We start from the raw sequence: 27,009 nt of genomic DNA, 5'->3' as shown, positions 1-27,009 counted from the left end.
TCTCTCCAAGATTTCACTATAGGAGAGTCGCTTTCTGCTTCCTAACTCTAGCCGCCATCTTGGAATCCCTCAAGAATAGCTGAAAACAGGATTTGTATAATCAACTGGCTCATAAACAGTAATGGTATAGGTAGGCATATGTCATTCATTTTGTCAATGAACATTGTCTTTCCGTTCTTTGTTTAGTTAGAATCATTCACGTTTTCAAGTTCTAGGGAAAAGCCTGGTGATGTGAGTGATTATGTAAGAGAAAATTTGGATGATTGAAGAGACTAGAGCTGCAATAAGAGATGAAATTTAGAATGCTTATAGAGATGATTTTTATCTTGGAAAGGAAGAGGGGAGCATGCTTTTGAGTTGAATGGAAAGAGATGAGAGATATTATTAATATAAATAAATTTCTTAATCATAAGATAGGATGATAGCCATATGTCCATTTAAAGTCCTTTATTTTCTTAATAAAGCAAAAAGGTTAAACCATTTTCTGAGAGTAAGGAGGAAAGAGAAGGAATAGGAGACATAAATAGTTTGATGAGCAATTGTGAAAGGTGACTAGAAAAATATAACAAATTACTCTGCTGTAGCAAGAGCAGTCCTGAGGTTAGAGATTAGGAATTGAGGATTACACCAATGATACAATTGTGTTTTTTCAGTAAGAGTTATCAGAAGACCACATGCAGAGAGAGGACGCAGACATTTTAATAGATCTACAACTGATATTTTTCAGGGTAAAGAGAATCTATAGAGCACGAAAGCTGAGGCTTTGGGCCAGTGTTTTGTGAATCAGGGATAAATCAAGAAAGACACAAAGAAGTGATTGTAAATTAGGAGAAAAAAGCAATGAGCCAAGGAACCAAAGGTCTCACAGTCAAAATTGTAGCGTAGGTGAAAAGTAATCAAAGAATAGCAGTTGAAATGTGCATTTGTTTTAGATTCTATAGTCTAGCTCTGAGATTGTTCTGGTACACATACATTAGATATATGAGCTTGAAAATTTAATTATTCTCTCTCAGGTTCTGTTCTTTTATCTTTTATTTATGTGGTAAAATAGTAATAAAATTCAGTGCTCTTATTAAAATTAAGTTAATCTGCCACTGAGTTGCACCCCTAGCCCCTGCATTCACATTCAAGAGTAAACATGAGTTGTATTTCTAGTCAGGAAAATAAATGAATAACCTTAGAGTTTGCAAAGCGTTTTCACATGTATGATCTCACACATGCACATCTTGTAATAGACACAGGAAGCAGAAAACTAAGGTGCCCACATCCGTTCACATTCTCACCTACTAGCCCCAGCTGGGACCTCTAACCCATCATGCTGGCACAGTAGAAGCTAAGGGACTGAGAGCCAAGAAAAAGCAGCTAAAGTGAGAGTGGTGCCCCAGGACAGGCCCAAGGCTGTGAATCAACTCCAGGTGACAGGGAAATTCTGTCTAGATCTAAGGAGATGAGACTTAGGTTCTAAGGTAGCAGAATGGAAGAAACATCTTAGAAATGTAGGGCTTAAATATTGGAAGCCAGGCTTGGTGGCACACACCCATAATGCTCACACTTGGGAGACTGAGGCAGAAAGATTGTTTGAGGTCAGCCTGGGCTATATAGAGAGACCCTGACTCTAAATAAATAAATAAAAATAAAATTTCAAAACTGGGAGCATCAGGTAGAGCAGAAGGGGTCAGTCCCTGGGAAATGCAGCTGGCAAAGCACGGTACAAAATGACTTGCAACAGTGTCTAGAAATGTGAAGATTCTAGCCCTACAGTGACTGCTTGTAGACACATCCGTGCTCCAGGAGACACCCTACCCAAGATAGCCCTACTGTGGATCTGACCTTCTCAGATGCAGGTAGGGTGCAGGCAGGGCTCTACCCCAGGCTATGGTGAAGGATCCAACCCTTCAACAAAGAGCAGCAGAAGCTATTTCCAAACCCCAATGGGTCCTGAACCAGGACCAATGATGGACAGTATCCATGGAGCTCTGGGAGGGCACATGGCACCTACCAAAGGCTTTCAGTTGAGGAGAGACTGATATGGTCCTAGAACAAACACCTTCCGAGGGTCCCAGATGCTGAGGGAACAGAGATATACAAGCCATGAGTGTCAGCTATTTCACTTCCCTTATCCAGTTTCACTCAACGTCTGTGCACACAATTGTTTTGTACTCTTACTGCTTCATAGGCTACTGCCGCCTGCATGCATTTTTAAGATTCTCTGGAAAATGCACCAGCTCTTAACTCTTTATGATACTGAACACAGTGCTGGTTCCGTTGGGTCAGTCACCTAATTGTTATTTGTTGACTAGTGGACTTTGGAACTTCTAGATGACACAGCTCTGTATTGGGAAACTGTAAATGAAACAGCAAGTGTTTAGTGAGCATCTGTTATGCACACGCCATTGTGCTAGGTGCTAGAAAAGCTGCAAAGATGCTAGAGATGGGCAAGTGCCAGCCCTCAGCAAGTTCACAATCCGGCCGGGACGACAGCTTGAAACACAAGAAAAGGCATCAGAGACAACTACAAGGAACAATAAAGAGACATCAAATGGGAGATCTTAGTTTAACTGCCAAACGATTGGCTCCATGAACGTACACCAGATCGTGGGATCCCTTCTGTTTGAAGCAATCAAGAAAGGTTTTTACAGAGTTGGTGGGATTTAAGCAAAAAGATAATTAGGGTTTGAAGGTGTATAAAAAAGAATGTGTTCGAGTGGGAAAGAGGTTGTTCATGGCTGTGGTAAAAACATGTATGCAACACACATGGTCAAAGTTGATAATCCATGCTTTATAAATGTCACCTCTGATTTGCCTCATATAAATATAAACTTATTTCACAAAAAAATTAAGTTAATCTACATATATAAAGAAATATCATAATGTTCATATTAGATATATCTACTCATATATCATTTCCTATGACAGAACCTTTTTATATAAGATTATTCTATCTTAAGTAAAATAAACCTTGTCTACAAAGGAAGTAAAACACTTCCTTTGAAATGTTATCATAGTTTTCTTCTTTCTTTCACAAGTAAGTTTTTAAAGGAATTACTTTTATTCAGTAATCTTTTCTCACCTTTCCTTTAACTCTCTCTTAACTGACTTTTTCTCCCACTACATTCTTTCTAGTGATCTCCTGTAATATTATTCCAAGTGCCAATTTTTATTGACTCTGCTCATAATTTATCTAGTTTATGAATTGTCACTGTTATGTTTGCTTATTTATGTAAGGGTTTGTTTTAGCAGAGCAGAGAATCCAACTCAAAGCCTTATGCAAGAATGGCAAGTGCACTACCATTGAGATATATCCCCAGATATTGTCTTTTTTAAGGTGTGCTTTCTTGGCATATTTACCTTTCTTCAATTTTTGCAACAAGTCTCTGCTGGTTCCTTCTAATTTAAATTAATTCTGGTTTCAGATTATTGCTTTTTACTTTCTTTTGCTGATTCCTATTTGTGTTCCAAAAATATGTCTTTTTCTGTGTGTTCTTTGGCCATATTGGTTGCCCCTTTGAAGTTAAGCAGGTCTACTATTTCATCAGAGAAAACTCTCTGAAGCTTCAGAAATTCATCCTTAATCTGTAACACAATTAGTATGCATTCAGCATCTACCATGTGTTAGGTATGAGCTAAGAGGAAGTATTGGAAATGGAACCATAACAACACAAACCAAGATCCCGGCTTTTGTCTTGGATGTTTCACATGAATCTAAAGTTCACCATGTTCAAACTGAACTATCCCATGCCTTCTGCAATCTGTTCCTTCTCTTGTATTTTATATCTAGTAAATGATTCCATCCATCAGGAATCCAACCAGAAATATCAGAATATTCTCTCGTTCTTGCCTGTCACATAAGTCCTTCTGTCACAGTGGTTAGGATCTTCTCAAATCCAATCCTTTATTTTCATCCATAAGTATACTTCAGGATTGCTTGGACTACTGTAAGTTTCACTCACTCTCAAAGTAATTCTCTATATTGCTTCCAAATTTGTCTTCATAAAAGTACTTTTTCTTTTATCAAACTTCCTCATTGTTAAAACATTTTTTCATGGCTACCTATCTTCTAGAAAGAGTCCAGCCATCATCCTATTTCATATAAGGTCCGTGATGATCTGTTTGTCTGCTGATGTCAACTTCCTTAACCTCCATTACCTTCCATGATCTAATTAAACTGAAAAACTTACATTTTCACAAAAGTTTCATAATGTTTTATGTGTGTATGCCTTTTCCCCTGGTTTTTCTCTGCTTAAAATGCCTTTCACCCCTTTTAAAACATTTTATTAGCATATAATAGTCACTCAGGGGGATGCATGGATGCATTGTGATATTTACACATGTGCTACAATGTATCTTAGATTCACTCCCTTCATCGTTCTCCCTTTTCTCCCCCTTCTTAGAACTAATTCGACAGGTTTCGTTATTCTATTTTCATACATGAATACAAACTACATGTACCATACTCACCTTCATTCACCCTTTCCTTATGCCCTCCCCATTCCTACTGGCAGTCTCCCCAGGAATGAACCTTCCTGACCTTCATTTTTCTAAAGTGTACATTGATAATCAAAGGCATTTCAGACATGTATATTTCTCCCTTAATCAGATTAATCCCAATTCAGTTACTTATTCTCTTATTAACCTGACAGAGGACTTATCCACATTTACCATAGCCTCAATTTCACTGATCCTCCCTTTAGGTCTCAACAGTACTTTCTATTTTATTTTTTCTAAAAGGAAATTTGATAGTATTAATATACATCTTCTGGCATTTGATGTTGATCAAAGACAATATCAAACTTATGAACTTTAACTGTAGAGACAGGAATAAAACTGATGAGTTTCAAGTTTTTTAAAGCTATATTTTTGGTGGTACTGGTGTTTGAACACAGAGCTTCATGTTTGCAAGGCAGGCACTCTACTACTTGAGCAATGCTTCCAGTGTAAAGATATTCTTTAAAATTAAAATTGTCACAAAAATCCATCACATGAAAAAGAATTAATAAAACTTGAAAAAGTATTCATTTGAGTCTATACCTTACTCTTTTTTATAACTTAAAGCTACCTTAAAATGATTTGTTTCTATTTCACTCATCCTTATTCTGTAAGATTTGGAAATTTTAAGGGACTCATTTTGGAAACGAAGACACCATTTTATTATCAGCAGTACCTCTATTATTACAGATTCTATAGTTGAGTACTCAACAAACCAAAGAATCCACAGGGGGAAAAAAAAAACAGTTGGAATTAATAATGAAGTTCTCTTAAAATAACCAGATAAAAATGTTTATACAAGAAGAATATGTGTTCCTTAAATAATAGTAATCATCCTGAAAATATAATAAATATCCAACTTACAATAATAATCAAAATTATATAACTCTTAGGAATAACCTGAAAAGTTCAATTTTCCAAATTAATTAATTAACTCAACTACCAGCAAATACTACTTTTACCCATATTCCATTGGCTAAATCTCTGTTAATCACATCATTACATAGAAAGGAAGATTTGAGTTGTAGTCTGGCGGTCTTCCCAAGAAAAAGTTGAAAAATTTGTATTTTGGTGAGTAGCTAGCATTAGCTGTGGAAGAGCTTCAGGTGGGCAAAGCCAATAGTATGTGGAAGGAAGTACAGTGTGTATGTACAACAGAACAGGCTCTAATGTTAGAACCCAAGTGATGCCATTTCTCTGTCAGTTCTATATTTTTAATGGATAATTTTATACTTAGTAAGATTAGATGAGAAAATTCAATGGGCTCACAGCAGTACCCTAGCACATGGTAATTGTTAAGTAATTGTTAGTTTCTTTATTAAATACTATTTGTTAGCTATTAGAATTGTTTTTGTACATGCTTAGGAGGAAAAAAAAAGTATTGACAAACAACTTAAATCACTTCTTTAAAAGTACCATGTGCTATACAAATTAATTTTTTAATATAAATATAATTATAATTTATAATCTTATAAATATAAGATCTTCTGGGATTTTCAAGAAGCTTTTAATCTGAGGTCTGAGCAGCAAGATAGGAATGTGTGATATAAACCATGCAACTCTAAGCATTATGACTCAATCCTTTTGCTGGGATTATCTATATCTATACATCTCATAAATAATCACTTAGAAAGACATATCTGTCAAGTTGAAAAATCATACAGTGTCTCCCATTCCAGTTTAGCAATCTTCTAACTGAAGAGTCAATAAAATGGAAGTCAAACTATCTTCTTTCTTATGGGTTAAACTATTAATAAACCTAGCTTGGATGAATACAGAATCAAATTAGGTGCTAATGCTTTTATCACAAAAGTGACTATATCATCAGAACCACAGGTTTTTCCCCTGCCATTGCCATACTAGTGGCTGATTCTGCCATGGTATATACTTCATTCATGAAGACTAGCTAAAGTGTGGACCAGCATGGGCATGAATGCTCAACTGCTTGTCTCTGTATTCAATCAAAGAGTCTCTCCTGCTGTCTAAAAGACTAACTAAAAACACAGATATGATTGGAAAACCACTGTTCCTTATTCTGTGCCTAATAAAAAGGCAGACATTTTATCTGTTAGCCATAGAAAAAGTAGTAGGAAAAGGAAGCGAATAGTTCTCTCTCTCCAAGACTCTCCATTCTGTCCCCCCTACATAAATATACAATCTATGTAATCAATCCTTTTTAAGTATAGAAAAATTTGACGGCAAACCTATTACATTTTCAGGTAATATCACAGAAGTAGTAATAGTGAGGCCTCAAAAAAAGATTAAAACTCAGAGTGAGTTTAATCAGTGAAATCCTCTCTCAAAAAGAGTGAGGGGGGTAATGAGAGAGCAAAACAATCCACAAATAGAATCAGGGGAAACTGATTTAAAGCAAATGCTACAAATATTTGAAAGGCAGATTGGCTTATATGCTGTATATGTTGTCTTTGTGTCTGTCACTTTAAAAGCAAACATAATATTAGAAATGTGTTACTAGGAATAAGATCTGTAAATTAAGTGTATTATGGATCTTTTCAGTTCAAATGACAATATTATATTTAGTTTTCATAAGCAAGTATAAAGCAATATTGGGAAAAATAGGAAGTTACCATAGGAGATTTTTTTAAAAGATAAAATGTTAGAAGGCAATGTTGAATAATTGAAAGAGCACACATGTGCTTTGAAACACACAGATCTGAGTTGAAATATTATCTACATGACATATTAGTCGCAGGACCTTAACCAAGCTAGTTGACCTGGCCTAGTCTCCTTGCCTTGCATATGAAATGAGAACAACTTCATAAAGGTGTTGTACTAGAATACACGATACCCCGTCTGCCATAAGGCAACCACTCAAGTACGCATAAGTAGTTTCCCCATTCCTTGGGAAATATAATGAAAAGAAGAACCTGAAAAACATAAATTAATTTGAAATAGTTTCAAATGAAAAGAGGTGACTTAGCCTGCCATTCCTTCCAGTAAACAGTCTCTATACTATGAAGAGTCTGCAGTGGAACAAATAACCTTAAATTGCATCAATTTTCTTCTTGACTTCCTGAAAATATAATACTGGAAGAGGTCCTAGGTCTTACAGTGTCCAAACCAGGAAATCATGCAAAATCATTTTAAATATATATCTAAATGACTGGAGAATAACCCAATCTAATCTCTTCTGCAAGAATTCAAATCTCAGATGTGTTCCACATGACTGTACATAACCACTTATCTTGAGACCATACTGCTCCAAATATTTTCTGAAACACATCTGTTCATCTAATGCGTTGTGTGTCTTCATTTCTAATGAATGTTTATTTTTATAGCTTTTACAACTGGGACAGTCATATTGCTGTTTGTAATTCAAGTTCCAATTATCAAGTGATTTCTGACAATCCTGAAGGCTTACTTTTCAAATATAAAAGAGACAGAAAAATTCTCAATGTGGACCCAAAGGTAATTCTGATTTATACTTATGTATCTTTTCAAAATTTATTGTATTTCTACATTAGTTAAAAGTCTATTAAATATTTGATACTATTAACTTTTTCAGTTTAGAAATTAAAAACTGTTTTAAAACTTAGAAAATGTACTGTCTTAAAAAATGCCAAAGCTTAATAAATTATCAGAAGTTAATAAGAAAGAGTTTAGAGGGAATTTAAGTAGACCTTATAAGTTAGAACACTTCCAGCCTCAGCAGATCAGGGAGCCAGCATGCAACCTGCTCATCCTGTTCCTGGAGGTATCCAGTTGCTTTTTGCTTTTACCAGGGAGATAAGTTACTTACGGGAAAGAGAGTCTCACCTCACATTGGTACCCAAAATTCATGTATGTGACCAGTACTGAAAATAGCCCAACTGTTAATGCATTTCTAAGTGTTAATTTAGAAAACACAATTTATTTGCATATCTTAAAGACATGTCCTATGATATTTTGAATCTACTGAAGGAAAAATATTTATGTTACATATTTTCAAAGACCTTTTATCATTACTTGTCAAATGTCTAGTAATGAAAGTCAAAACTTTGCTTAACATCATTGTGTATGGGGGTGTTTTAACTTTTTTAAAAAAAGATTAAAAACATGTTATTCACATTCACATGGCAATATCAGTCTTAAATCCAAATCCATCAGAGTGAACAACATAAGAACTGTGTGATCCACCTGGAATGGAGGCAAGAATGGGCCAAAGGAAAAGGGGAGTCAGTTTCTAAAATCTTTTCCAAAAGTGTTCAGAGATTCAAAATTTTAAATAAATCGTTGCTTCATATCTCCTTAATACTGTTCCTGGCAAACACGAAGTGCTCAATAACTACCTGTCCAAAGAATGAATAGATGAAATTCTATAGTAAGAAATAGATTACTGCTTACAAACAGAGTCAGCTGCAAGTACCAGATATTTCAAGACAGTGATAGAAGCTTCTTTTCTCCCACATGTGAGTTTAGATGGTGGCAGTTTAAGGTTGGAAAGGCAGCTCCATGGTCATCTGGACCAGGGTGGCCTTCATCCTCAGGAACCAAAATAGATCTCCAGTCATAACAATCATGTAGTAAACACAACCCCTGGAGCAGGGTGAGAGGATGCAAAAGACATGACCTTGCTGCCTTTTAAGGAAGTTTCTCAAAAGCTATCACATAGCTTTTGTTCATTGTCCATGGCCATATGGCCGTCTATAGCTATAGCGAAGGCTAGAAAATGTAATTTTTCTTCAGGTGGCCAGGCACCCAGCTAAAAATGAGGGTTCTGACAGGAAGAAGAGGGGTTTGGGTAAACAACCAGCAGGTTTTGCCACACTATCTTCTTTAAAATACAACTCTATTTTGGTCTCAGGTTTCTCATTAATGAAATGAGGTACTGGATCACAAAATCCATATCTATTATGAATCTATGAGTACCAACAAAGTGTGTTAATTTGCTTTCTTTCTAGTAGTGCTTTTTTTTTTTTTTGGTGATGGTACTGGGATTTGAACTCAGGGCTTTGCGCTTGCTAGGAAGGCTCTCTACAGCTTGAGCCACTCCACCAGACCAATAAAGAATTTTTTATGAACTTTGGAGGAAACTGTCTGGATTTATACTGAAAATTTAGAAAGAAAAGATCATATCAAAGGACTCAGGCTTTTTTTTTTTTTTGTGGTACTGGGGTTTGAACTCCAGGCCTTACACTTGTTAGGCAGGCGCTCTGCCTCTCGAGCCATTCTGCCAGTCTAGTACTGGTTCTTTACTTGTGTAAGGTGACAACATGTGATTAGTTGAGGCAAAGACAGAAAATTTAACAAATAATATCCACAGTATTTTACTTTGGAAGGCTAAACTACATGCATAAGAAAAGCCTAAAATTATTAATAGCTTCATTTAGATCTGTGAAACAAACCTTTGGAATCCATTTTGAATAGCATCACACATAGCCAATTTAACCTATTTTAAAGCTCTATTTTAGCTAATGGCATTCTTTAGGAATATATATCATGAATTACAGTTTTATAGACTTTGAAGAATCATTATTGAATGCAAACTGTTACTTGAATAACAGTTCAAATAACTGAAACTGTCATTTCCAAAATAATTGATCATAAGATTTCAAATATTGGTCAATAATACAAGAAATCTAACATTTCTGGCCTTTTCTTTTTTTTTTTTTTGAAATACTGGGGCTTGAACTCAGGGCCTCATACTTACTCTACCATTTGAGCCACTCCACCAGCCCTGTTCTGGATTGGGTATTTTCAAGATAAGATTGCGGGAACTATTTGCCCAGGCTGGCTTCAAACCATGCCCCTCCTGATTTCTGCCTCCTAAGTAGCTAGGATTATAGGTATGAACTACCGGCACCTAGCTCACATTTTCCTCTTTTTTTTGAATTTTAAAGAAATGAGTATTTTTTTTATTCGAAATAAATGTTTTTCAAACCTGGGAGAAAGAAAAAATAATTCAGTTCAAGAATGATAAGAGTAAAGAATTATTCAGTAAGACACCTGATGATATTTGGATATGTTTCTGAATTTTATTCATGACACGTTTGAGTTTTATTCTGATTTTATGGGGTTTTTTTTTCTTTTTTGGCAGTACTGAGGTTTGAACTCAGGGCCTCACACTTGCTAGGTTATCTTTTTAAAGATAAAAATTAATGGCAGCCTCTCTGTAGAGAAATTCTTATCTCAGCATCAGTAAACAAACTTCTAAGCCTTACTTAATTGGCTACATTGCCTTGACAAATCTACTTCACCTTCCTGGGTTTTAATATTCACAACTGGAAGCTAAGATTTTGTTTTTTTATGGCTAGCTTTGTTCTGTGTCTAGAGTCCCTCTAATGCATCAGACTCAATTTTCAGAGATTCAGCCTCAATTGAGCCCAAGAAGTACATATTTTAATAAGTAGCCATTGTGATTCTACAGTTTGTCTAAGGTGATAACTTCAAGGAATCTCACAATCTGTTCTCAAACATAAGTAGAATAAACCTTATTGATTGCAGTTTTTATGGATTAGGTAAATAGTTAGCATGTATTTCTCCTCTCTTCAAAGATCCCTGGTGTTCTATATTTCATAATCCAATATAGCATTTCTTATAGATATATCGGAGAATTATGAAATAAGAATAAATGTATTCTATAATACATTTATATATACAATTTATTTATTATACATACATATAATAAAATATTAATAACTACAAATAATGAAAATTACATTTTTATATCAACATTTTTTCCTAATAATTTTGCTTAAGGTTCTTCTAAGATTAACATCTTACAGCTCCAACAGTCAATATGCTGAAATGTATCTTTAGAACAATACGACCTATCCTCCTTTGCTTTTCCTTCAAGTACCTTTAAAATACTTTATGCCTAAAATTAAAGAGGCCAAGATAAGTGAAAGGTAGAAACAGTGGTAAACAGGATGTGTTTCCTTTGTGCAACACAGATGTAGACTTATTACTTCTGAAGTGCAGTTCCCATGAAACACAGTTGCTTGTGAATGGTAACAGTGGAAAAAGAAAATTGTGCAGGTCTTAGAACAAATAATATGAGTTCATTGGTTAAGAAATTCCAAATGCACTAAGAGTTTGGTTGCATTGAAAACAGGACCATTGGCTTTAACTTCCCTGCAGCTGTATAACATCTGGAACAAATAAGGCAGGTTTCTATTTTTGAGTGAAGAATGCTTGTCTGAGTGATTCACACCCACCAAAATGTTTCCAGTATATTATCTTTAGAGGGAATGAGTAGAAGCACTTTGCACTCACTCCCCAGTACTATCCAGACAAGTGAAAAACAGGCATTTTCTTTTAATTTTAGAAAATATTAATCATAAACAAATTTGCTTTGAGTCTTACCACTATATAGGTGCTCTAAAACTGGTACCATGGTCCACCAATAAGTTGAGAGAAAGATTATATACTATAGTTAAAACAGGAAAACATATTTCTTAGTTACACCAGCTATTTTTCCATTCCCTCTTCCATTCACTAAAATGGAAAAGGCCCATGAGAGCCATCACTGGGAAAAACACTTAGATAATAAATAAATAACAATTATTCATTGAATAAATTATTAACTGGGTGATTCTCTCCAAAATAATAATTAATAGCAACAATAATAATGCTACAATAATCAAAAGTTGAGTGAATGGCACAGCAATGATATGTAAGAATAAATACAGCCACCCCACTCTACATTAATCCAAATAAGTCAGAAAACAATTGGGGAGTTTATAATTAGCGAGAGATTTTGTAGAGGTTATGGAGAAATCTTTATTTTGGTTTCTGCCTTCAAGTCTTCTTGGTGGTCCCAGGAATATGTTATTTAAGTTATCTCCATGAGACTATTAAACCAGAATGTATTTTTGATTAATGAACAGACTCAAGAAGCATAAGGTGACAGTTCATTATTAGTAGAATCTAGCTTGAAACTTACACATTGTGACATACCATGGGGGACACAAGGTGAACAAGACTTTAACATTTACTGTTTATTTGTAGGGCCTTTTGTTTTTGTGGGGTTTTTTGGTGGACAGAGATGTTGGGGGTAAATAAGCATGTGAAAACACAACCAGATATAAGGCAGAAAGTGTTAAGCTGCAAAATGAAAGCTACATGAGGAATTCAGCGAAAGAAGAATGACTTTTGTTCTGGGGACAGGAGTTAGGAGAGAAGACTGGTTGAGGGGACAACATTGAGGAAAATGTTATATGATATGAAGGAGGAAATCTTTTAGTTGGGATTTGAAGGATGATTAGGAATTGACCTTATAGAGAGGAAGAAGCAGTCAACAGCAGGAATTAAATCTATTAGCCAAGATTCACAAATGTGAGAGAGGCAAAGGGAAATATAAATAGTTCAATTTGGTTGTTGCATTGACCTGAAGGACTGAAGTGGAAAGTAAGCCTGGAGAGGTCATCAATGTAGTACTGATGAGGATCTTGGACTGGACTTGCTAGGAAGTGGAGGGACATGCCATGTCTCTGGTGCAGGGACATGACTGGATGAAAATTATGTTATAAGGTGATACAGGGTGTAAAATAGGAGAGAGGAGGGAGGAAAAACCTGAAAGGTGACTACAATGACAATAGTCCAAGTGAAGAGCAAAGAGTGGGGGTCCTGTTCTAATCATCATATGCTCAGCTGATGCTTTCAGCATTCCAGTTGCCTGATCATCTCGATAAAGACACACCTCAAAGACATGTGTATCTAGAAATGATTTTGAGAGATCTCACTTCACCCCATCCCTCAGAAAAGAAAGATATACTAAAGCGTATCTGCTAAATGCCTGATAACAAAACAAGCACACCAGAAAACGTTAGATGGTGAAATAAAAGGCACCATTACAGAATAAACCCTTCTGGATGCATTGTGAGTGTCACAGACCTGGAAGGCATGTACATTACAAATTATTCATTGATTTAGCAAGATGTAGTTCTGTTTCCTTTATGTATCAGTACCTTGGAGTGTCATACACAGCAGCCAAGACTTCTTTTACAAATTGTTCGCGGTTGTTTAGGCACAGCAGTAACAGTGTTTGGAATGCAGACTATCACCATAAGAGCTCTTTATCAACATCAAGCCACATAGCTTGATTAGGAGTAATTTCTATTGATCCAGGAAAATGTTCCCTCTTCCACTCTCCTTCTCAAACTGGCCAGTCAGGAGAACCCCAGGCTTCACCCTCAAGGAGTCAAACTGAGTCCATTAGTGGTGGAGTCCAAGGATCTATATTTTTAAAAGTCTCCCCAGGTAATTCTAAAGATTAGTTAGATTTCATATCCACTGCCTTACAGAATAATATTTTATTAGCTGTCGCTTCACCTTACTGTATGTACATAAAGGAACCAAAAGTCATTCCTTTAAAATGAGTTTTAATTGAAGAGTCTTAATTTTAAATTTTAAATGGTTACACATCCCTGCAAGCATGCAAAGAGACTAGAAAGTACATGCTGTCTATGGAAGACTTTTAGGTAACCTCCATAAAAGTACAGCAACACTCAATGTTTCTACTGATGATTTGCTGCTCTTTTTGCTTTACATACCTGGATCATTATAGGAAGGTGAGGGGCTGGGGAGCAGTAGTATCTATCCTTCCTATCATTGCCTTCTCAAGAATCACTTTGCAAAGTATGTTTGCCCAGAGGCTCAAATGAAAGAACATATTTGACTCAAACTTAGAAAGCATAAAGTGTGAAAGGTAGGGCAGGAACTTTCTGGTTGTTTTACCATTGTATTGCTAGAGTTAATGCATACCCACACGTGGTAGGTACTCAATAACATCTGTGGAATGAATACATTGAATATTAAATATTTGCTAAAGAAATGAATAGTAGGGCCAAAAATAATCCTGGAAACTTTTGAGGTTAACTCCAAAATTCTTTGGGATCTCAGGCACCAGAAACATATGTAAAGCTAAAACTATTTTTAACTGAAAACTAAAAATGGGGCTTTGCTCTCTTTGCTAGGTAAACTAAAACTTGGTATTCTTAACTAAGACTTGAAATGCTGACTTTGGGTGTCCAGAGAAATGACAATGTGTTAGGTGTATGAATGAATGAGAATGGCAATTATTTTATCATTTTAAAACAAATGTGTATTATTGCATATTATGCAGATGCTAAAAACAAACTTGTCAGGTTCTATTTTCTTTTCCTATGAGTGAAAGAATATATAGGTGAATAAAATTTTAAGTTAAATAAATTTGACCACCAAAACCACCTGTTGTTGGTTTGGTTAATTTGTTTTTAATTTGGAGGATGATTGCAGCAGCATCAGCCCCCTCTCTCCTCTGTTCTGTTCCTCTCCAGCAACTGCTACTCAAGCACTTGCTGTTGTTAGGAAAAAAGGTGTTAATTAACTCCTTCATTTTGTGTCTGTCTCTGAGTTCATTGATTGCTTTTAATTTCCCTTGCCACCCAGGCCTTAAAATTCCAGGCTTTCACAGCCTTAAAATTGCTGTTCTCAAAATGGAAGCCCATAACATTCCTACATCCTTTAGGCAGATGGTTCAATTTAATCTCTTGGAGCTCCACCCACTGTTGAAAGTCCTCAGTTTTACAATCTGTCTTTTTCACAGGGACCAGGTATATTTACTTTGGAACCTTAAAAACAAAAATCAAGGGCTGGGGATGTAGCTCAATGGCAGAGTGCTTGCCTGGCATGCATAAAGCCCTGAGTTCAATTCCCAGCACTGAAAAAAAGAAAATACTGATTAGAATAAGTTTAAACAAGACTCCGGTTTCTTCAAGAATGTCCCCTCAAACTCCACTGCAAAACTGAGCTACTACTGGGCCAGTAAAGCAGGGACTGCTTACTGAATCAACACCACTCTTTTGGCTCTTGGTTTTTCCTTGGAGGCCGCTGGTAAACGATGCTTTTTAACTGTGGCACAGTCATAGTTATTAAGTAAAGCTGAGATCTTGCCAACTTTCTGGTTTTGCAGCCCAAATTACTGCATGTTTGGTTGATTATAGCCCTAAAACACCCACATACTAAGTAGCTTTTAAATATTTTCTCCCCCGGGCAATCACCTGGTATATCTGAACTGAAAGTCTACCACATATAAACTAGTATTTACTCAACTACTACTAAAAATCAATGGCCTTGAGGAATACATTAAAAAAATACATAACAGAGCTTGGCTTTTATGAATTAAAACTCCTAAAACTTAACTTCCGTGTCCTCCTCTTGACCTGGAAAACTGACTTTAATTTTATATTCAGTATTTATGGAACAAGCCCTAGAGACAGCACAGTGTTATTGTGTCCAGTGTATGAACTTATATGTGAAGCGTAAGCAAAAGAAAGGTGAACTGGAGGAATAAAAAATATGAAATATATCCTTTTGAATTATTACATACGTCTCAATGTTCATTAGTAAGAGAGTATAAATGATAACTCCCTGCCATCCAAATAGAATATCTACAGTATAAAAGACATATTACAATAAAACATGCATAAGAAAGAAAAATTACTGTTTAATCATCTCATTACAAAGGTAGCCTAATTAAACATTGTGCCAAAATAGGGCACATGAGAGCTCCATGAGGATGGAGAGGAATAGGAGCTACAGCCCCAACTCTTGCTTATTTTTTCATGAAATTTATTACCACAAGCCAAAGATCATGGCAGAAGTGGGAAGTTAGTTTCTTGGCTGGATAAAATGATTGAGTTTGAACAAGGTAAATGTTTTTTTCCATGATCTCACACACCTGATGTCTAAAGACAAAGAAACAGGCATGGAGTCATTACAAATGTGGGACCTCTTTTAAGGAATTATTTCTAATTCAAAGAGAGAGCACAGATGCTTTCAGGTCTCAGCACTCAAACAAGTAGTCAACTCCCATGACTCCTTCACAGCCATTCACCACCTTAGCAAATGCTTACCTAAGTTTCTGAGACATTGAAACTCCAGAACAAGATGAGACTTGTTGAAATTTATTAAAATATGGAGCACAATGGCATGAATGAATGTCAAGACCATTATCAGCAAGGGAGAAAAGAACTATGCTGACAATGTCTAAGTGGTTATTGTTGACAGATATCATCAGTCCAAGCAATGGTGGACTTGTGGCTAACCTTAATAGCTAAAGCAAGAGTAAAAACTAATACTAACATAAAATAAAACAACAAAAAAATGGCAGCTCCAACTTGGAGTCCAGAAAACTCCCTCTTAAGCACATGAAGCTGCTTCAGATAATAGGTTCTTAGACTTTTGAGAAACATAACTGACTTTTTAAGAAATCTGATACATTTCATAGACTTCTTTGAAACTCTGGAAAGAATGCACAAATGGCCATATAGATTAGTATAATATTGTCTTAGGATATTCAAAGACCCACTTAAGCTCCTTAATGAATCTGACATGAGAACTGCAGACCTGAGGACTACCCCAAATGTCTGGGAGCAGGTGAAAGGGCAGGCCAACTTGGAAGTGGCCAAGAATGGCTACCAAGACTGGAGCAGGGAAAAGTTGTTTGAGAAGGGCAATATTATAAATGAGTTGGAGTTACAGAGATTTTATCAGCTCCATAACTAGGGAAAATTACTTAACCCCTGTGAGCACTTCTCCACCTCCTCTTCATCATTTATAAAAATCTGTGAAGACAGCCATTTCACAAAAGGTTAAACAAGAGAACATGTCTAGAATGCCTGCCACCAAGTTAGGTACTCAATGAACAAATCTTGCTTCCTCATTGAATATTAAATTAGCAACCGTGGAAGTTCTAAAAGAAAACTACTTTTGTGACGTAAGAGTTAAAAAGAGAAATAATATGTATGCTCATGACTGGGTGGTGGTTTAAAAATTATGATACACCCACAGAAGGAAGCGCATGTAGCAATTGAAAACTTATATTTGTATTTACTGAGGTTTATATAGTATGAGCACAATTTTTACAAGTAAATTGAAAAACAATGTAGATAGTTCTCTATCTTCTAAATTACCCATAATTCAACTAATGGACATTAAGATTGGTTTCTGTTTTCCCTCAACGAACTAACACTCTCTACAACCAAGATTAACTAACAACTTCCAAAACAAATATCCTATGTTTTTTTTCCACCCTTAAGATGGCCTATTACAGTGGAAATTGCTTAGTCAAAGTATACATTCTTTGTAAAGCTTGAGAAGGTTGTTATCAAATTATGTTGTAGTTAGACAATATCAATTAATCAATTATAAATTGACAATATCAATTTATAACTGATATTGTAATCCTTGAGTGATTTTAGACTCTCTATTCATCATGCTCTATTCATTTTGCATACTTTTTAAACTTTGCTAATTTTGCAGTCCAAATTTGTTTGAGGTCAATTTTATTTGCATTTTTATCATTATTGGAAATGAACATTTATTTCACATGAATGGTAGTATATTGCACTTTCCTTCTATAATTGTTCTTGCCTTCTACTCATTTTCCTATAAGTTTTTGATAGATTTTTAAAAATCTATCACTATTTTTAAAAAATAGTGTTTAAGTATTCTGTGCATAAATGGTTTTAGACATTGGCCATTTTTAGCAATACTACAATTTATAAGACATCTGTCTTAACATATATAATTGTTTATGGTATGAATAAATTTTAAATTTTTATATAGTCCAAACCATTATTGTCTTTTTGAGTTCTTCAAATATTTATGTTTTAGAAAAATTCCTATATTAAGATTTGGAAAATATCTACCTATATTTTCTTCTTTGGTTGTTTGTGTGGTTTACTTTATACATTGAAATCTGTAATTCTTCTAGAATTTGGTAGGGCAAGGTTGATGGATGTCATTTTACTTTGTCTATCATCTATTATTTTTCAGTAATTTATTGCTGCTGGTCTTATCCCAGTATCTTGTTTTTCTCATATTTTATACTTGTGCTTGGAATCCAGTCTCTCCTGGGACCTGTTAATGACCTCAGGCAGAAGTCTTTCAGCAGCTCTTCCAGAGCTGTGAGTGTGAAGAGCTTTCTAAGTGCTGAATTTTCTCACCAGTGACATTGCTTGCTGTAGCTGTTGTGTATGTGTGATTGCTTTTAGCACTCTCGTGCTGTATTGTTAGGAACAATTCTTCAAAGAAGATAGAATCACGATAGCCCTATAGATAGAAAATGAACACAAGTGAAAGATTTTTTAACTCATAAATGAGTGAGGGATTAGTAAGGTGTTAAAATGGGCTCGAAGGAGCGTTCAGAAGACAGCCATATAATGGGGATAAGAAATTCTCAAATTTTATAAATAAGGGTAAAAAAGGCCTATAAAACTCAATGCAAAAATCAGGTCCATTTCATCAAACACCACTTTGCATTATTACTGATAAGATTTATTTGAATTATTTTCAGATCTCTACAATTTACAGGGTTGTCATTTAGATCAAAGGAAGAAACCCTACATGAGTGCATAAGCCATATACCCAGTATATGACTTTTCTTCAAAGTTTCTCACAATTTCCCCAACAGTGTCTTCTCCTCCCTTTATCAGAATAATATCAAGAAAAGACTATTCTTTATTATAAAATAAACCTGGTCCCATTATTTCTGCCCAATTGTTTATGTAGGTTCAGAAAAGTATTATTTTATGATATAGAACCCTTAAGTATGCTTCATAAATTCTAAGACCATATAATTTTTAACAAATAAGACATTAAAATCTTTCTGTACATTTTCATAAGGAATCTCAAATTGAGCTTCTAAAATCCTCTGTTATTTGTTGTCCTAAGGCTAGGAAAACAAGTCTAAGAAACACTCTCCACCAGACATCATTTGGAATACCTATAAATTTGGGTAAATTCCCCTCTTTTCAAGGTCCCCAAAATATCTTAAGGTTCTTAAATATAAGATAAAAAATTATTGGGCCCCAAAACATGCCAAATTGCCTGAAGGCAAATTTTCCCTAAGAAAGCTAAACTTGTTTAAATGAGCTTTGTTTCAAATATTGAACTCCACCCAATGCCTTGGATTTATAATTTGTACAATTACATCCTGATAAAAACAATGCCAGCTTCTGACTGAAGTTATGCCAATCATTAAATAGCCATTGAAAGTAAGGAGACTTAAGAATTCTTGAGTCCTGGAGGGGTAAGTGAAAATCAGATACCATTTTTAAATTATTCATTTCAGTTTATAAAAGTAGAATCTAAAAGTTTCTATGGATTACTGAATGTTTAAGGGGGGAAAGGGTATTTTTGTTTTTCAAAATGTACTGGGTTTTTGAATTCAGAACTTTGTGTTTGCTAAGCAGGTGCTTTACTATGTGAACCACACTTCCAGCCCTTTTCACTCTGGCTATGTTTTTTTTGGAGATAGGGTCTCACTTTTAGCCCAGGCCAATCTAGACTTCAATCCTCCTATTTTAGGCTTTCTGCTGCCTCTATGATGACAGGTTAGCACTGACATGTCCAGCTTTTTCCCACTGAGATGGGTTCCTGCAAACTGTTTTGACTGGACTGGCTTGGAGCCAGATTCTCCAGATTGCAAACTTCCATGTAGCTTGGGATGACAGGCATGCACCATTGTGCCCAGCCATTGGTTGTGATGGGGTCTCACAAACTTTTTGCCATGACTGGCCTTGACCAGTTGTCCTCCTGACATCAGTTCCTCAAGTAGCTGGGATTACAGGTCACTGTAAGCCACTGGTGTCCAGCTGGAAAGTGTGTTCTTATATATTGGAAAACAGAACTTTAAAATATTATCAACAGTATTCCAGGCAAACAGCTGCAAGATGTCTTTCATTAGTTCTTTTAGTGCTGTTGCAATGAATTCCTGCTCTACATAATTTTGTGTTAATTATCACATGCCACCCTTCTCTTTGACCTTAAAGAGGCTCCGGGAAATCTTGACTCAGTTCACCCATGGAGCAATCTGTACGTTGTCTAACCACTGCCAGTTTAGCAATGAAGCATAAATGCTGAATGTACAGTCCTTTTCCAGGAGATTCTGAGACCATTCCTCATTGTGGAAGACAGAAATTCTGGTCTGTAACCTATAGGAGACTATAGGGAAGCATCAGAATAAAATATTGGTGATGAGTACTCAGATGACTATGGTTGAATTATGACTAATATTTTGCCAATGTGAACAGTCAGATGAATGTTCCTAACAAGAATAATGCAGCAGACAAGGGAATTTAGTTATTTCTGTGGTATGAAAAACAAAGATAATAAAGCCACTGGAAAAATATTAGACAAAATATCTGAATGAATAACAATCAAATCTATTTCAGCAGAAGTCTGTGAATATTGTATTTGATTCAAAAATAAATGAAAATAATTTTATTGAAGAAAAAATTCTTGAAGTATGACCAAATATTCCTGAGACAATTGTTAATACCAAGAATATCAAATAAAGAAGTTCAGTACATCTGCAGTAAGGCCTTAACCGATAGCTGAAATTATAACCAAAATCATTATAGTAATATCATCAGGCAAAGCACCATGAGAACTCTGATAAATATAGAAAAACCTGATGGACATGTTCCTAAGATTTTGCAATTAGTGATCTTCCTGTGGATAAAAACAACTCCAGTGACTTCCCAGCAAACATATAAAATTTCTGTACTATTTCCATTGGTGACATCATATCATACAAACTTACCTAAGTCAGACTGAGCATCTCTTCTGGTTTGGCAGCCCATCCTGTGGGATTCTCCAAACAGACTTAATTATTTTTACACCATTTTTCAAAAGTAAAAGACTAAATCTTTGAGATTTTTTTTCCAGTGTCCCTCTAGGAAATCTCATAAACACCTTTCAGTGTGAAGGAGATCCTAAAATTTTTAACTTGTTTTATAATTAGGATTTGAGTATGGAATGGCAGAAAGCAGAACAAACAACTGTCAGAGGATATTTGTACACTCGATTAAGATCAGGGTGCCAGAGAACTATTGAGTTAACTGTTTATGTAAACATTTTAAACAATAAAATATTTTAAAAATGAACAGAAGTTTACATGTTTGTGAAGAGCTCTTTATAAATGAGGAATTTTTGTGTTTTTGCTTTATTTTTTTCTTTTTCTTAAGTAATCAAGGATGTAACAAATTTGTCCTAAAGCATAGACAATTATTCTTCTGAGACACATAGTGTTTATATCTATGAAGATTACACAGAATGTTTTTAAAGCCTTTTGTATAACAGACAAAGAAAAGAACCAGTAAGGCAAGCTTTACTGTAGGACAATGCTACTATACAAAAAAGACACAGTTCACCCTAAATTGTAAGCATCAACACACAGAGACACATAAACAGCTGATAACCAGGTCCAAACTTTAGCCCATGGGTCAAAAGCAAACACATCCAAAAAATCAGCAATCCATATGTCAAAGAGTAGTTGTCTTTCCCTATAGGGAAACAAAATTCTTAGTTTAAGCTTCATGTAGTCAAACAACGAAGATAAAATACTATAAAACTAGATTCTTATCTCACATTCAGCAGAAAATTAAACTCTATACTCCATTAAACTATCTACAGAAATCACAGGGCTTAGATCGCAAAACCATATTCTAAATCACTATCATCCCCAGTGGGGAATAATTTATCAACTGTAAATGTTTCAAAGACAAAAAAGAAACACAAAAATAATGGAAAAGAAACTATGGAAAGAACTGGAGATCAGCAAAGTTAATATTTTATTGCTAGTAGAGATTTACATCTGGGATTCAAAGAAGATATACTTAGGTTTAAGTTGCCCAGGAGGTACAACACTCCTGAAGTGCAGGCTACTTAACCATCAGAGGAAGCCACTGGGCACTGGCAGTAGACCACCCAAAATGTTTACAAGATAATTTTCTAGAAAGTCATAACTCTCATACATATATAAAACGAATGTGCCAAAAATTTCATTTAATTCATTATTTATAGAAAGAACCAGAGAGATGTTGTAACCAATTCAAAGAGCAGAGCATAGACATATAATATAGGCAAAAAGGAAAATCGAAATGAAATAGATTTTAAAAAATAGATCCCTGTACCAGGCATTAGTTGCATTCCAGTGATCCCAATTAATTTGCTATTTATAGACAATAGTATGTTTGGCATTATCAGTAGTTTTCTAAAACTTCAAAGACCTTCATATAACACAAAAATAATAAATAGCAGAAATAACTTGGATGGATAAGCCAGTCAAGAAACCCATTCTTTTTGTTTTGCCCATTTTGATGACCTTATAATTTTGTGACTCTATTTAATAAAATACGGATCCAAATTATTCTTTTACAACTGGCACAAGAAAAAATATTAGGAGGGGAAAAAGTTACACCAAAGCTTTTCTAGCCACAGTTCCAAGTTTTTTATCATTTCTATCTGCAATCAAAGACAAGAGCCAAGTAACATCATATTTTTGTATACCAAGCATGCAAAGGACCCTAACTCCTTTGCAACTCTTAGAATTTTCCCCTCTGTAAGAATTGTACTCATCCAAAATTTTGTCTTTATCAATACTACATTAGCAAATCAATACCCATAAGGAACTCCCTATGAATCTATCATTATGATTTGGTAAAGGGACCAAATCTTTTTCACAGATTATGATTTGATGGGGAGAAAAGCAGATAAAGTAGCTTTTAAATTGATAAGAAAGAAGCTTATCGTGAAAGCTGCCATGAATGGCCATTTCTATTAGTCTGAACCAATCCCAAATTGGAGACATTTTTATTTGACAAAGTGGAAATCAAGATAGGCTACTTTTTGAATCATGCGCCTGAAATCACACGTGTTTGTAGCGCTCTTTACTAGGATTTCTGCAGTTAGCGATGAATGGAGTTCAGCAGTCTGTGAAGCAGCATGAGCCTGGGACACAATTTAGGTCTCTACACTTTCAGTAATTGCTCCTGGGAAAAAGATTCCAGGGGGGAAACATGTGGTCTTCTCCATAGACACGGCCTTTTTAGTTCCTTTCTCTACAACGGTAAAGAAAAAGAAAATTCAATTAATGCCAATTATTTGCATGAACTTGACTAACAATGTAATTTGTGTGTTTTAGGCTCAACCAGGTGACAACTCTACTAGAGTCCCTATCCAGACAGAACTCTACATACAAGCTGTCATTTTCGACCATATTTCCAGGCGGAAGACTTAAGCACCAACTCGTTAGCTGGTTCCCTTAGTGTTTGCTAAGTTGAAATCAATGCTGTAGTCAGAAGCAAATAGGAATCATAAATGAGTCCTGTAGCTGGAAGGCAAATTAGAATAATAAAAGTTAATAGGGAAATTAGAACAAAAACTGTGATCTTGCCTGTCTTTTTATTGTACAGATAGCCTCTTGATCTGATTTGAAGGTTTTCTTTTTCTTCTTTTTCTTTTTTTCTGAATATTGAGGCTATTGCAACAGTTCATGGAAGAGAATCTTGTTGCCACTTCAAAGATACACTAATTGGTGACATATTTTGAAGCTCAGAGTTTCCAAAACAACAATGTTCCAGGTTCCACTATTGCTAAATCTAGTGTACCAAACATTATGCCATGTGGCAGAGCTAGCAGTACTGTACCCCAAAATCACTGAATATTGATAAGAGGCCCCAAATTAGAGGACAGGCATTGGAAACACTGTATGAATACAAGGTTTTCAATAGTACAGAGCAAATAAAGTATGAAATAGTCTGTGAGATGATTATGAAATAATAGACGTGTTTAACATTGATATTCCGGAACAACACAAATTCATGACAACAAAGCTAAGCAAATGAAATCTAAAGGAAGCCAGAACATTTTAGAGAAATAAAGACTTTGTAAGAGAAGCAAACATGTTTTCCTAGTGTGCCATGCAGGTAACTTCAATGCATAAAAGATATTATAGAAAAGCCTCTTTTTCCTTAAATTAATATTTGGTTCTCCTTCCTGTTCAATTCTTTTCCCTTTCAATGTAATCTAGTACTGAGGCAATTAGGCACAGTTAAGCAAGGTGGGAGTCTGCTCCATATTGTAGGGTGGGGGATCCCAGGACAGTGTCAGAATTCAAATGGGTTGAGAAGTGTGTTTACGGGGGAAGTGACAGTGTTGTACCAAGCAGGGCAAACAGAGTGATGTTAAATTGGAATTGGGTGTTTTGGTGTGACTCATAGTTTTCAATATACACACCATATACAATAGACACAAAATATGCAGATGTATACTACTGCATACTATGTATTGTATTATGTATATAATGCATACATATTACTCTGTCCATTGAAAAAGCCTGGAGCAGAAACAGTCTGAGATTCTGGACATGCCTAGCATTCAGATATTAGTTTCTCTGTATCATTTTTCATCAAAAGATAAAATTTTTCAAAAAGCAGAGCTCTTGGGGAAAATGACTAATTCTAGGACTGGAGCAGGGAAAATTATACTACTCTGGAACAGACTTTGCCAGAAATCAAAGATATTCCCAACTAATGAAGGAGAGTTGTCAAAAGGACACAGAACCCATCTTAAAGGGGTTCTGGCAAAAATCTGGGACAATTTGGTCATTAAAATAAATAATGATAACAGTAGCAATCAAATAAGTTAAATTGGAAGCTCAATAAGGAAGAAGAAATTTACATAGTACCTCACCATGAAATATGTATTAATTACAAAGGGAACAATGGAAATGACTGGCTGATACCACTTACTTTGAATAAGTGATCAAAGAGTACCATCAGTAATGAGGCAAACTGAATTCATGCCCTACCAAATAATATTTATGTCTGAGTAGATCAGTCAGATGTCACATTTTAAGTTGGAATAGCTAGGCTAATCTGATACAACAGAGGAAGGCAGCATTCCTTTTATAACAGTCTTGCCAAAGGTACATAGCCTTAGTCTAATCAAGAGAAAACTCATAAAGGCCCAAATCCATGGACATCATACAAAAGAACTGGCCTGTAACCTACAAGCATGTCAAGGTCATAAAATCAAAAGATGGAGAAACCATTCAGACTGAAGGAGACTGGAGAGACATGACAACCAAATACAACACACAGTTCTGAGTGTATAAAGGGAATATGGGGACAACTGGTGGAAACTGAATGTTTCTGAAGATTAGATGTAGTAAAGTTAAAATGTTTATTTCCTAATTTTGACAATGATGATATTGTGGTTATATAAAAGAATGTCCTTGATCATAGGAAATTACACTAAAGTCTGTGAAAGTCAAGGGGCAAAACTGTAGCTACTTATTTGCAGATAATTCAATGGAAATGGTTTTTGTGCTATACTTTCGAATTCTCTGTAAGCCTGAGGTTGTTTTGCAGTAAAGTAAATATTTGACTTACTATATTTATGAATTCAATGTCTTACTTCCTTATACTTCAAGTACAATGATAAATATTATTATTCTACTTATAATTTGACTAAATTTTAACAATTGCTTTTTTAGATCCTTGCATTATTTAATTAAGTAATTCCTTTAAATATTTTAAGTTTCATTCATAAACTTCATTGTACTCAATTTTCTAAAGACTTCAAATTTTTAACTAACAATCCTCCTCATACAATTAAATAAGTACTGCAATATAATAAATTAAATATAAATATAATGACTCTTGTATTCTCTCAAATGTTCCAGTATGGTTTGCAAGTTCCCAAAATTTTAATTTGTAATCATGTCTGAATTAATTATTCAAATATCACATTTTGAATAGAAATACTATGACTTGTCTGTTATTCTGCCTTCTAATATTCTAGCTTCTCCTAAATATGACTATCATAAATATTTTTAGATGTAGGTATTTAAAATACTTATTAATATATGTATATAGATTATTGCTGTATTTAACCCCAAGGTTTAAAACACTAAAAAAACCATTCTATCATCACCAGTAATTGTTACATTGACTTCTGAACTGAACTTACAGACAGTAAAATTTAACTAAAGATTTGAGTTGGATTATAGTAGGCATTAGTCAACATGTATTTATTATGAAAGCACAACAAAACAGTATAGGGTGTGATGGTGCATACCTGTAATCCCAGCTACTCTTGAGGCAGAGGAAAAAGGGTCATGAGGCCAGGTCAATTCAGGTAGAGGTAGTGAGACATTGTCTCAAAAAACAACAATAAAAACAAAAGGACTGGGAGTATAACTGAAATTGCAAAGTTCTTGCCTAGCATGCATAAGGCCCTGGGTTCAAAGCTTAATTAATTAATTAAATACCACAGATTTAGGGGCTGGAGCTCTATCAAGGTGTTGATAGGCTGCGCTTCACCTGAGGGCTCCCTCCTTGTCTTGCAGATGGTCATGTTCACATTATGTCTTCAACAGTCTTTCATCTCTGCCTGTGTGTCCCTAGTGTCTCTGTGTGCCCAAATTTTCTTTTCTTGTGAAGACATCAGTCAGACTGAATTACAGCCCACCATAATAGACTCATTTTAACTGACTTACTTCCTTAAAGACCCTATCACCAACATATGAATATATGGATTTTCATATAAGAATTTTGGGTAGACACAATTCAACCATAGCATAGAATGTGAACAACAAACGCCAGGATGTTACCTTATGCCATCTCAGCCAATGCTCAACCAAGTCTGCATTTCTGAGGATTCCACAATCGTGCTTTAAAACTGGAATTGTCTCACTATCCAAATGAACTGCATTCAGGTTTCATACTCTTCTACCTTTCATGTCTAATT

General features: G+C 35.2%; 1 protein-coding gene across 2 annotated transcripts in view; it reads left to right on the top strand.

Moving 5' to 3' along the window:
- The window catches only part of Cfap299 (cilia and flagella associated protein 299), a 642,304-nt gene extending 616,622 nt beyond the window's left edge, over positions 1-25,682 (top strand). The window contains exons 5-6 of one of the 2 annotated variants that reach the window (XM_074041907.1): positions 7,785-7,914; positions 23,399-25,682. In XM_074041907.1, the coding sequence (XP_073898008.1) occupies positions 7,785-7,914; positions 23,399-23,494 (226 nt within the window). In that variant the 3' untranslated portion in view covers positions 23,495-25,682. The remainder of the gene's footprint in view (positions 1-7,784; positions 7,915-23,398) is intronic. The other variant, XM_074041908.1, reaches the window with a different exon arrangement.
- Positions 25,683-27,009: the final 1,327 nt, after the last annotated feature.

This window comes from Castor canadensis, chromosome 9 (assembly GCF_047511655.1).
Source record: "Castor canadensis chromosome 9, mCasCan1.hap1v2, whole genome shotgun sequence".
Lineage (NCBI taxonomy): Eukaryota > Metazoa > Chordata > Mammalia > Rodentia > Castoridae > Castor > Castor canadensis.
This window is presented reverse-complemented; position numbering and strand designations above follow the sequence as displayed.